This window comes from Triticum urartu, chromosome 3 (assembly GCF_003073215.2).
Source record: "Triticum urartu cultivar G1812 chromosome 3, Tu2.1, whole genome shotgun sequence".
Lineage (NCBI taxonomy): Eukaryota > Viridiplantae > Streptophyta > Magnoliopsida > Poales > Poaceae > Triticum > Triticum urartu.
The window spans coordinates 519,620,252-519,633,310 of NC_053024.1; the positions used below are offsets into that span (position 1 = coordinate 519,620,252).

General features: G+C 47.7%; 1 protein-coding gene across 1 annotated transcript; it reads right to left on the reverse strand.

Moving 5' to 3' along the window:
* Positions 1 to 3,284: 3,284 nt before the first annotated feature.
* Positions 3,285 to 8,117, reverse strand: LOC125544762 (probable alpha,alpha-trehalose-phosphate synthase [UDP-forming] 7). Its single transcript, XM_048708512.1, has 3 exons — positions 5,821 to 8,117; positions 4,876 to 5,149; positions 3,285 to 4,158 (listed from the first exon to the last, which is right to left on the reverse strand). The coding sequence occupies exons 1-3, from the start codon at positions 7,899 to 7,901 to the stop codon at positions 3,781 to 3,783; spliced, it is 2,733 nt and encodes a 910-aa protein (XP_048564469.1). The 5' UTR covers positions 7,902 to 8,117; the 3' UTR covers positions 3,285 to 3,780.
* Between the last annotated feature and the right edge of the window lie 4,942 nt (positions 8,118 to 13,059).

Sequence of the window (13,059 nt, forward strand, 5' to 3'; positions counted from 1 at the left end):
AGGATAACCCCTGAATTTGCAGCCTCCAAAACTTCCTTCACCAGATCATCACCCCGCAAATCCCAAAAGCACTTATAAAATGTTGCATGAAGTCCATCAGGCCCGGGGTCTTCAAATTGCCAATAGCGAACAGTCTTCTTGACCTCCCCCGGAGAGAAAGGATCAAGAAGCATGTCATTCATTTGTTACATTACCTTTTTTCAACGTCATTTAAAACCTCATCGCTCATCGCATTCCCATTAGCTATAACGAGGATATTAAAATAGCTAGCGATGAAAGATTTCAAATGTCATCTCCTTCTAGTTTTGCACCCATATCATCTACTCCCTCCGATCCAAATTAATTGACGCTGCTCTAGTACAACTTTAGTATAAATTTATATGAAACTAGCCTATGTTTAATATGGATCAGAGGGAGTAGTAAGTACTTTATTGTATTCTTTTTTCTTTCTAGCCTTTGTGTAATTCCGGAAGAATCCCATATTACGGTCCCCTTGTCGTAAACAGTTCACCCGTCATTTTTGAAGATGGTGCATCTCCTCTTGTCTGAAGAGGCCTTCGAGTCGTAACCAGTTCGCCCGTTCTCTCTGGAGATGGTGCAACTCCTCTTGTTTGGACAAGCTTTCCAGCCTGATTAGAATCTCATTCTATCAAGCTACTCAAGGATCACTCATTGGACCACAAGTTCCCTCTTCAACTCGTTAATTCTGTTTATGGCCCTTACAATACTCATTTCTCCCCTCTAAAGGGAAAACTTTGTTTTTGCCACTCGCCCACTTTGCTGATGCCACTCTACAATTTGACATCTCACTTTTGCCACTCGTAGCTTTTGACAATACATCACAAATGACATTGCATGGCAAAAGCAATAATTTTTCATTTCACTTTTGCCACTCTTAGATTTTGACAATATATCACAATTGCCATTCTGAAAATTTTGCTTTTGCCACGTAATGGCATTTGTAATAATTGTCAAAAGGTAAGAGTGGAAAAAGTGAGATGTTAAATTCTAGAGTGGCATAAGCAAAGTGGCCAAAAGCTAGAGTGGCAAAAACAAAGTTTTCCCTTAAAAAAAAAATAAAGAAGGATGAGAAAAAGGAAAAAAAAAAGGAATGAACCGAACTACAGAACAAAATAATTTCAGAAAAACAAACTTTGTGAGCACCGGTCAGTTGATGGTCTGGTGGTTAGAGCCGAGGGCTCGGGACGAAGAAGTAGCAGGTTCTATTCCCTCTCGGCGCATATTTTTGGTGTTTCTAAAACAGGAAAAAGAATGATGGGCCGGCCCAGTCGTACTGCTTCAGGCGTCCGTTTGCAAAAATGCATTGTAACGGGCGCCTGAAACGCCAAATAGGATTTTCCCATTGAGCGTCCGTTAGGGAATTCTGCAACGGTCCTTCACTTCGGAATTTCCTATATGACGCTCTCTGCGTCAAACTGTCGAGCGATTTGTGCCGACCCATCACGTAAATCTTTCATGTCCTGGTTTTGGGAACCTTATGAGGGTTCCCGGCCAGTTTTTTCTTGTTTTGGAAACCTTCTAGAAGGTTCCTGAACCTTTATTTATTTTCATTTCTTTTTCTGTTTCGTTTTTCTTTTATTTTTTTATTATTGTTTCTTTTTTTGTTTTCCTTTTTCAAAAATGTTCTCTTTTTCAAAAAGTGTTTGATTTTCAAAATTTTGTTCGTGTTTTCAAATTTTGTTCCAGAGTTTCAAAAAATGGTTTGTGTTTTCAATTTTCGGTCGGTTGTTTAAAAAAATTCCGATTTCAAGAAAAATTCACATATTTAAAAAATGTTCACTTTTTAAAAAAATTGTTCTTGTTTTGAAATTTTGTTCGGGAGTTTCAAAAAATGTTCGGGTTTTCAAATTTTGTTCGGAATTTCAAAAAATGTTCCTGTATTCAAATTTTGTTCATAGATCCAAAAAAATGTTCGTGCTTTTCAATGTTTTCCGAGTTTCAAAAATGTTCATGTTTTCAAAATTTTAAAAAAAAATCCCATTTTTAAAAAAATCGTTGAAAGATTCAAAATTTCATGGCTTAAAAAAATGTTCACAAATTTGAAGAACTGTTTGCGTTTTCAAAAAATGATCACTTACAAAAAAGAGGGTGGTACAGTAGACCGAGAGCGCTACAGTTCCGTCTTGCTGCAGTAGCCCGGGTTGCTACAGTGTCCGCTGCCTCGCTACAGGCTTTCGTTTAGTTCGATCGATCCTGTGAGCTAGTGGGCCGGCCCAGTTGGGCGCTCCCCTGTGCGGGAGGCTGGCAACCTGACGCAGAACGCGTCATATAGGTGCTCCCACCTCCACCCCTACCATCCCTACCATCAGACTCATCTACTACCATATGACGAAAACCAATCTTCCGCTTTGTTTTTTCTGACTTATTAATGCGTAAGCCACATTCGTATGCATCTGCCTCTGGATCTCCAGAAACGCTCGTGCTGTCCGAGTCGTGCCCAAACCACGGCAAATTCCAGGCTAGAAGTTCCATTGCTCCCAGCCGTCGGGAAGACGAGGAACGCCGAAGGAAAAATTCACGATCGGCAGTGGCCACCGGAGGACATCAAACCTAGCTTTTCCCTAGGGGGTGGAAATTCTGGAGAGGAAGCCCCCTCGTCAGATTATCAGGAAGGCTTCACGAAGCCATCAGTCCAATGGCCGCCGCGGCGGTCCAATGTTAGCCGCCAAAAACAGTCCCATTCCTGATAGACGGACGTGTACCGCCCTTGTAGTTTAAGACGAGGCTCAGTTCTACCCACACAACAGTGTGCCCCATGTCCACGATTCGTAGTCTAAGGGAAACATCATCTGTTTTACGTTGTCTGTTCATACTTTGTACCTATCCGTTGTTCAGCCGTTTTCTAAACGACACCACGAACTGATGAAGCAAAGAGATGTACTCCCTCCGTTCTTAAATATAAGTTTTCGCAGATATTTCACTAAATGGACTATATTCGAAGCAAAATGAATGAATCTACACTTAAAATGCATCTATATACATCCTTATGTGGTTCATACTAGAATCTCTACAAAGACTTACATTTAGGGACGGAGGAAGTAGTACTGAAGGAACAAATTCGCCAGTACTCCAAGCAAAGTGTCCACAGTTGTGTATCACATGTTAGGAAAATTGATAGATAGGCAAGCAAACCATCAACAACACGTTTGCAAATTTGCCCGTGCCACCGTCAAGTTTAGAATCCTATATGCTGTTTTCAGATAGAAGCATACTTGAACCCAACAAAGGAGGAGAAATTATGGAGCAAGCTATGAGAGCAAGGCTAGCAAAAAACAAAAAGGTTTCAAATAACGAACCAAATCTCACCAATTCACATTTACTACGCGACTTTAGACTTCGAAAACAAAACCGAAACCGATGTGTAACTTGTTTACACAGGATAACACGCAGAGGAGGATGCACTCCATTGAATTTCCATGTGCAGTGCCAATCCTATCATCTCAAGTGCCTATCACCCCGTCCATACAGTTCACTTGCCTTCCATGAAGCATCTCGTTTTACTAGAGAAGGAAAAGGTTTAAGAGAAAGATGCAAAGAGAGGTGACGAGTCAGCTATTGACATATGGACCTGCGTTTTGCAGCAAAAGATGGTAATGGCTTGCCCGGCTGGAGAATCGAGCATGCTTCTGCACTAGCTTCACATCGTAGGCCCTGGTGTTAGTCGTTCCTTAGTATCCATCTTCTTATCCGTCAGAATATATGTGTAGAAGCGACTGCTGAATCAATCGCCATAATCTGCAGATTTAACCAAGATCTGAACTACAATCCATCGAAAGCTCTACCCCTTGACTGACTTTGTTCACCACCAATATCAATTGAGGACATAGACGTAGCTAACTCATCGGTGGAGCCAGCCATAGGTTCAGGATCTGTAGCCTCCGCCAGTGCGCTCAGCATGGTGGCCACTTCAAACGTATCATCCAGGTAGAATTTTGCTTTACTTGGTTTTTGTCCCACGGTGCATGCAAACAATGGTGTTTTGGGGGCAACCATACCCCTTTTGATTACATCCGCAATGTTTTCAAACATGTCTTCGTCAGACCTGTCATCACCAATACACAATACAAAGTCGGCCTGTTTTCCTCTCTCTTTCATTGATATCAGTATGTTTTCAGCTATTACTCCCTTGCTTACTCCCTGGAGAATTAGCATAAAGAAACAAGAGATTCAATGTTAACGTTGAGCATACATCACATATCAAACATGCGAGGCAATTTTGAGAGGGGGAACACCAACAAACTAAACACAAAGGTGCAAGTGATGTTGACTTGTGTGACCATTACTTCAGCTCAATGTAACTAAAAGAACTAACACACTTGCAGAAGAAAGAACAATGTTGATAGTAGGCGGGGAGGTGAAGTAGTTAAGGCCCTGCGTTGTGACATGACACTGTTTGCTTTTTAACAAAGCTAATAAGCATGCACATATGATTATATTAAAACCACGGCAAAGCAGCCCATATTGGTTCTTCAAAAGCTGCTTTCAGAAAGCTCTTCTACAACCACAAGATAAGTTAAACTGGTCTTCAGCACTTATAAGGTCTTTCCAAATCAAGAGGAAAGCTAAACACAACTAGCACATGCCTAATATATTTTCCAATGAGCAGAACACACAACACACCTAACGTAATTGCATACAGATTACAAAATAAACAGTGTATCTACTGCAGCAAAACAAAAGCTACTAGCTGAAATTAGTAGGGACTAAGATATGGAAACCACTGAGAATGTTTATTTATAAACAAAAAAGTGGCATGTTTTCTATATGGTAGATACTCTCCAGGTGAACTTGTCAGCTAAATGGCAAAAAATAATATGAAGAAAGGTATTTGAGAAATTAAGGAGATGCACAAACCTGAGGTTTGACTTCAACAATATACTGGCCACTCTTAACAGAGACCGGTTCGTTTGCTAGCACACTCTCCAGGTGATCAAGCATCTCTTTGGCCTGTGAGGACCCAAAGCCTGGGTCAGCATCCTGGTGGTGCCACACCAAAGCACTTTCCTTGTTCTCAATGTAGGATCCATCAGTTGATTCCGTATACAAATTCATCACTGGTTCAGCCATTTCCATCCATCCGAAGTCCGAAGCCTGGGCACACGTTTGCCACTCATCATCCCTACTCCACCTACACATGTTTAGACAGAACAAATTTAATTGTCTGTTCCTTTTTGACAAAATCTGATAGTAGCCAGCTAAGCAAAGTTAGCAGAGCTATTATTGTTAACTTAAGTAACAAAGCAAATAATTATGACCAATTTGAGGAAAACAAGAAAATGTTCATGTTTATATGAGCTCTTTAGGTGCCTAGTAAGGAAAATACCAAGGCGTAGTTGTGCTGAATAACGAGTGAACAAATACTAGAGATACATATGAAAACATGGGGGATGAAAACACGGCAACTGCCTCGACTCTACTTGAACTGCTTTAAAGATAACTCTGCCTCATGTACTATCAATACTGAATGACAAACATGATAAGATCAAACATGAAAGGAACCATCACCCTTTACACACTTTCCATCCTATCATTATGGGGTTATTTTTCTGAACTTTTTCCTACAGTCTATAACATCCCAGTTTCAGAAACCAAAATGATTCTGATAATTATAGCAGGTTACACCAAGAACAAGCCATGAAATAAATGTAGTTAACTGTTTGGTAATATCTGATTATTAATTAACAGATTAGCACAATCTGTATTGCTGTTACTGATTATATCAAGATCATAAGGTAAATAAGATTATAAAGTTCCTGCTACCAACATTATCAAGAAACGTGTCAAGATGAAAGACGGTACCTTAAGAAGTAGCCATGTTCAGCTGCAATACCCAGCTTCGGACACGAGGAAAACCATTCGCCCAATTTATCCCTGCCTCTCCCGCTGACAATAAAAACTATGTTCCTCTCATCTGAGCAGAGGGTATTGATAATCCTCAGAACTTCTGCACTAGGCGTCTTGTTGATGGAAGTCTGAGGCACCAATGTTCCATCATAGTCAAGAAATATAGCTCTGCTCTCTGACCTCTCGTAAGCCATAACAATAGAATCCATGTTAAGCTTTGTGAAATGAGGGTCTAAGGCCACCACCCTGAAACCAAATCCCAATCCAATGCCCCAGCATGTCCTTCTAAAATGGTCCTTGCAAGCCCTCTCCAAGTCCTGGATGAAGCTCTTCGACCAATAAGCAACATCATGAGTGCTGACATAACGGTAGTGCTTCTCGTGCCTCAGCTGCTTCTCCTGATCAGACATTGAAATGGCCTCATTCATCGCCTCTGCAGTTGCCTCTACATTCCATGGGTTAACACGAATAGCACCACTCAAAGACGGTGAGCACCCAATGAACTCTGACACCACGAGCATGCTCTTCTTCGGCCCAGTCACCTCCGATGAGGACTCCGATCTAGGTGTCCCCTGCCTACAGACGATGTATTCATATGGTGTCAAGTTCATCCCATCCCTTACTGCGGTCACTACCACACATTCCGCGATCGTATAGTAGGCACTCTTCTCCACACTAGACACATCCCTATCAATAAAAACAACAGGGCTGTACCCGGACCGGCCAAACTCTCCATTGATCCTATTGTAGCTCTCACGAATCTCAGCCTCAATGGCTTCCAGATCTTTACCCTTCCCACGGACTGGCTTTGCAATCTGCACCAACACTGCTCGTCCCTGCCACTTGGGGTGCGTCCTCAGCATATTCTCAAAGGCAAGAAGCTTCAGATTGATCCCTTTAAAGATGTCCATATCATCCACACCGAGCAACACAGTCTTCCCCTCAAACTGCTGCTGCAGCTCGGAAACTCTCCACTGCCTGTCCGGCAAGCACAGAACCGCCTGCAACTGATCCATATGAATTCCCACAGGCATGATTTTGATCCCAACAGTGCGGCCAAAGTACTCCAATCCAATGTACCCACGCTTGGACTGGTATTCGATTCCCAGCATCCTACTACAGCATGAGAGGAAATGCCTGGCGTAATCGAAAGTGTGGAACCCAATGAGATCACAATTGAGCAGCGCCTTTAGGATCTCCTCGCGGACAGGCAGGGTGCGGTAGATCTCCGACGAGGGGAATGGGCTGTGGAGGAAGAAGCCGATGCGGAGGCGGTTGAAGCGGCGGCGGAGGAAGGTGGGAAGCGCCATGAGGTGGTAGTCGTGGACCCACACATAGTCGTCCTCCGGGTTGATGACCTCCACGACCTTCTCGAAGAAGAACTTGTTGGCGAGCACGTATGCCTCCCACGAGCCGCGGTCGAAGCGGCCGTTGCCAGCCGGGGGAGCCGATGAGGAGGAGGAGGAGGTTGCTGTAGGCGCGGAGGAGGCGAAGGGGAGCATGTAGTGGAAGAGAGGCCAGAGTTGGCGCTTGCAGAAGCTGTGGTAGAAGCGGTCGTGGAGGGACTCGGGGAGGAACACCGCGACGCAGCGGAAGCGGTCGTACAGCGCCTGCGAGACCTCGTCCTGCTCGGCGAGGGGGATGTCGGCGCGCACGCCGCCGACGAAGAGCACCTCCATCTCGTCGGGAATGCCGTCGCGGAGCTGGAGGAGCAGCGAGTCGTCGTCCCAGGAGAAGGACCAGCCGCGGCCGTCGGGGCGGCGGCGCGCGACGATTGGGAGCTGGTTGGAGACGACGAGCAGGCGCTCGCCCGACACGGAGGAGGGCACGTCGGAGGCGACGCTGTTGGTGGCGGCCGGCTCCGACTCGTCCTCCCCGTCGAGCTCCGACAGCGTGCCCGGCACCGTCATGACCCGCGACATCCGCTTCATCCCGAACGAGCCCGACCTCCGCCGCGCCCCGCCGCCGGCCGGGCCGAGCGCGGCGAAGTTGCCCTCGGCGAGATCGAGCAGGTTGGTATACGACCGCGACATCATGGCTGAAGCAGGCGCTCGGAGAATCTAGCCCCCTCGGATTGGCGGAACGGCCGAGGTCTCCAGCAGAAACCGCGAGATCGTGCCCCGCTCTGATCTTATCCGATCTGATCTGAGAGAGACGGCGAGCGAGGGGTGGGGGAAGTGGCGTGGTGGGTTTTCGAGTTTGGAAATGAAACCGGAGGCGAGAGGTTGGGGACGGGGGAGGAGGACGCGGCCCGTATATTCCACGGGGTGGGGGGGTTAGGCTGAGGCCCGGCGCGCGACTCCCTCGTGGACTGCCGCCCACTGACAGCAACGGGCTGCCTCCGGGTCGGTGGGTGCGATCCCCGTGGACCGCGCCTATCCAGGGCGCGCGGAACGGGGGGGCGCAGGGGATAAGGTTTGCGCTCGCACTCTCCGATGCCAGCTGGCGTCACGCGCCCCACCATCCCTCCCCTCCCCTCCCCTTGTGGGGCGCACTCACTTATTAACGGTTACGATGAGGGCCGCTACAGGAGCGGCTGGCCGACGGACGGACCAGATCCACGCGGTCGTGGGCCCGCCTGCTTGCTCACATAATTGCTGGCCATTTTAACTGTTCCGGTGGCTCATTTCGTCCTCTCTTTCCCCGGTGGGCGAGAAAAACGTGTCGGGTGCGGGCGCGGCCACGACGCCGTGGCCCGGCTGACGCAGGGCGTGACGCGCGCGCCGGGAAACTGCCTGCGCACCGCTCTGTATGCTCGTTTGTAGTACTCCCTCCATTTCAAAATATAGTGTGTTCGTGATTTTGCGAGGTCCAACTTTGACCATAAATTTAACCAACGAGACCAACTGTGACGGGAGAAAAAAATATATAATTGAAAACTTCTTTCGAATACGAATTCACTGATATAATTTTTGCTTCCACCACAATCGATCTTGATAGTTAAATTTACGGTCAAAGTTGAAGCACGAGAATAGAGAAAGCACTACATTATGGAAGTCCCTTCAAAAAAAAACATTACGAAAGTCCCGGCTAACAAATCTGTGGTTTTTGGTTGATAGGGAGTAAAACCTGTGGCTCAGAAAAATCCATCATGTTGAGCGTCCGACCATCGCTCGCATCGCATCCTCGGGCCGCAACTACGATGCCTGGCAGGCTCGTCAGATTGGAAGTTGTGCGTTGTCTTTTACTACTGTCTCAAGTCTCAACAGACAACGGGTTATCTAGTTTCTGTGATGAGGTGGGTAGGGCCTCCTGAAAGCAGCTTTGCAACCCTCGACCGGAAAAATAAGATCTCGTCTCGCCGTGGCCATTCAGCAGTCGTGATTCTGAGAAGGACAATTATATGAGTTAAGTAATACTCGTACTAGTACAGCAGGTTATTAAGCTTGATTAACATAATCCAAGTGGTCATTCTAAATGAAAAGCGCAGAAGCGCTTAAGCAGTTCAAGAAGCCGGCCATCTGCTTTTTTTAAGCAGCAGCCAGGGACGAATCAACGCACGTTTCGTCAAAAGAGGCCTTCCAGGCGAGGTGGCTGCTGCCGGGGCCAAACTTTCTCCAGGTTGGAAGCTGAATTCGACTCCCCCAAGCGGCAAATGAGATCCATCGGCGGTGCGCGGTCGTCTCGTCGTCCCCAAACGCCAGCTCGCATGGCGCCGCCGTCGTCGTGTCGTGGGGCGGGGACGCGGCTGACCAGCACGTTCACGGTGGCTGGCCTGGCACGCGCTTAACTTGCCTGCAGCGGGCGGCAACAGGCGCCGACGTGTAGGTGACGTGGAGGCCGAGCACCGCTGCCCAATCCGGGCGGCGTCGCGTCGGCTCCGAGTCAGCACCCTCCATATCCGCACGGAAAGAAAGCATTAAAGAAGCAGGGCGCGTCTCATTGTCCATGACCTGCAATGGCAAAGCTGTTTTCTGCGTGGATGCTACGTACGACTATGACACTTGGGCCATGCACCCCAGCCGCCGCGACCATCGGTCGGTCGGTCCAAGGATGTTTTGAGGCTTCCAATAAAACAGTATTTCTTCATCTCCTAAGAGCAACTCCAACGCGCCGACCAATTTTATCCGTGCGCGTCCGTTTGGATCGCAGCGGACTAAAAAGTCGACCCAACGCACCGATCTAAACAGACGCTCGTCCGCTTTTCGTCCGTTTGCTGATCTATTTTCGATCTTTTTTTAGCCTGATTTGCATTGGCGCGGACACGAGACCGACGCGCGCGCAGTGCGACAAATACTCCCCCTGGCCCGACAGTCAATAGCAAAGCATCCATCGTTCCCACCAATTTCCCAAAAACCCTCCTGGCCGCTCGCCATGGACGACGCCCTCGATGCGGCCGCCGGCCTTGCCTCCCCCCTCTAGCAAAGGCAAGCCCCTCGCAAGACCGCCGCGCCGCCAAAGAAGAAGCGGACCTCCGGCCTCGCCTCCTCCTCTGGCAAAGGCAAGCCCCACGCCCCTCGCAAGACCGCCGCGCCGACAAAGGAGAAGCTGACGCCGGAGGAGCGGGCCGTGCAGTCGGCCAAGAGGAAGGGTCGAATGCACACGGCAGACACAAGGGAAGAAGCAGCGGTCGCCGCCGCACAGCAGGAGGACACCAACGCCCGCGTCGCGGCGGCAACGAGGGAGGCCCTGTTCTACCTAGGGTTAAACCCTGGCCAGCACGGGCTCGTCAACGCCGTTGTGGCCGCGGCCAGCACCGGCTCGTCCGCATTTCCACGAATGGTGCTGACGGAGTCACCGCGCGCGTCGACGAGGCACCCGATCCCCGGCTTCCACGTCTACCCGCAAGCCTCCCAACTCTCCGAGGAATGCTCGCCAGAGATGAGCGTGGTGGTTCCTTCCACGCTCGCACCCGCGCCCATCGACCTCAACGCCACGCCGGTGGCTGGTGCATCGTCATCCAGATGGACTAGGAAACGCGTGCGGGTGATGCCAGCCGACGTGCTCCCCGGCACTCGCAACCTGTTCGACAGAATGCCGGCGGCCGCCGCCGACAAGATGGCCGACCGTTACATGAAGAGCATCGTCTTTGAGGGTGGTGCGGCGGCCGCTCGCAGTGCCACTGTGGCTGGCTACGATCCCGATGAGACCCAAAGCCAGGACGGCCGAGGGCCGTTCACGCCGGCAACCTATGATCAAGCTAGCATACACGATGCCTTCATGCAAGATCAAGTCGGCCTGGACCTGGACGGCTTCCCGCTGGACCATGAGTTTCCGGAGGACTATGGGCTCGAGGAAGAGGATGAGTTGGACATTGACGGGGAGACTTTGTTCGAGGATATGTTTACAAGAAAGTGAGTGGGAGCTCTGTAGCATTTCTGTTATTATATGTGGATGACATATTGCTGATTGGAAATGATATAGAATTTCTAGATAGCATAAAGGGATACTTGAATAAGAGTTTTTCAATGAAAGACCTCGATGAAGCTGTTTATATATTGGGCATCAAGATCTATAGAGATAGATCAAGACGCTTAATTAGACTTTCACAAAGCACATACCTTGACAAAGTTTTGAAGAAGTTCAAAATGGATCAAGCAAAGAAAGGGTTCTTGCCTGTGTTACAAGGTGTGAAGTTGAGTAAGACTCAATGCCCGACCACAGCAGAAGATAGAGAGAAGATGAAAGATGTTCCCTATGCTTCAGCCATACGCTCTATCATGTATGCAATGTTGTGTACCAGACCTGATGTGTGCCTTGCTATAAGTCTAGCAGGGAGGTACCAAAGTAATCCAGGAGTGGATCACTGGACAGCGGTCAAGAACATCCTGAAATACCTAAAAAGGACTAAGCATATGTTTCTCGTTTATGGAGGTGACAAAGAGCTCATTGTAAATGGTTACATTGATTCAAGCTTTGACGCTGATCCGGACGATTCTAAATCGCAAACCGGATACGTGTTTACATTGAACGGTGGAGCTGTCAGTTGGTGCAGTTCTAAACAAAGCGTCGTGGTGGGATCTACGTGTGAAGCGGAGTACATAGCTGCTTCGGAAGCAGCAAATGAACAAGTCTGGATGAAGGAGTTCATATCCAATCTAGGTGTCATACCTAGTGCATCGGGTCCAATGAAAATCTTTTGTGATAATACTGGAGCAATTGCCTTGGCGAAGGAATACAGATTTCACAAGAGAACCAAGCACATCAAGAGACGCTTCAATTCCATCCGGGATCTAGTCCAGGTGGGAGACATAGAAATTTGCAAAGATACATACGGATCTGAATGTTGCAGGCCCGTTGACTAAGCCTCTTCCACGAGCAAAACATGATCAGCACCAAGACTCCATGGGTGTTAGAATCATTACTGAGTAATCTAGATTATTGACTCTCGTGCAAGTGGGAGACTGAAGGAAATATGCCCTAGAGGCAATAATAAAGTTATTATTTGTTTCCTTATATCATGATAAATGTTTATTATTCATGCTAGAATTGTATTAACCGGAAACATAATACTTGTGTGAATACATAGACAAACAGAGTGTCACTAGTATGCCTCTACTTGACTCACTCGTTAATCAAAGATGGTTATGTTTCCTAACCATAGATATGAGTTGTCATTTGATTAACGGGATCACATCATTATAAGAATGATGTGATTGACTTGACCCATTCCGTTAGCTTAGCACTTGATCGTTTAGTTTGTTGCTATTGCTTTCTTCATGACTTATACATGTTCCTATGACTATGAGATTATGCAACTCCCGTTTACCGGAGGAACACTTTGTGTGCTACCAAACGTCACAACGTAACTGGGTGATTATAAAGGTGCTCTACAGGTGTCTCCGAAGGTACTTGTTGGGTTGGCGTATTTCGAGATTAAGATTTGTCACTCCGATTGTCGGAGAGGTATCTCTGGGCCCACTCGGTAATGCACATCACTTAAGCCTTGCAAGCATTGCAACTAATGAGTTAGGTGCGGGATGATGTATTACGGAACGAGTAAAGAGACTTGCCGGTAACGAGATTGAACTAGGTATTGAGATACCGATGATCGAATCTCGGGCAAGTAACATACCGATGACAAAGGGAACAACGTATGTTGTTATGCGGTCTGACCGATAAAGATCTTCGTAGAATATGTGGGAGCCAATATGAGCATCCAGGTTCCGCTATTGGTTATTAACCAGAGACGTGTCTCGGTCATGTCTACATAGTTCTCGAACCCGTAGGGTCCACACTCTTAAAGTTTCGATG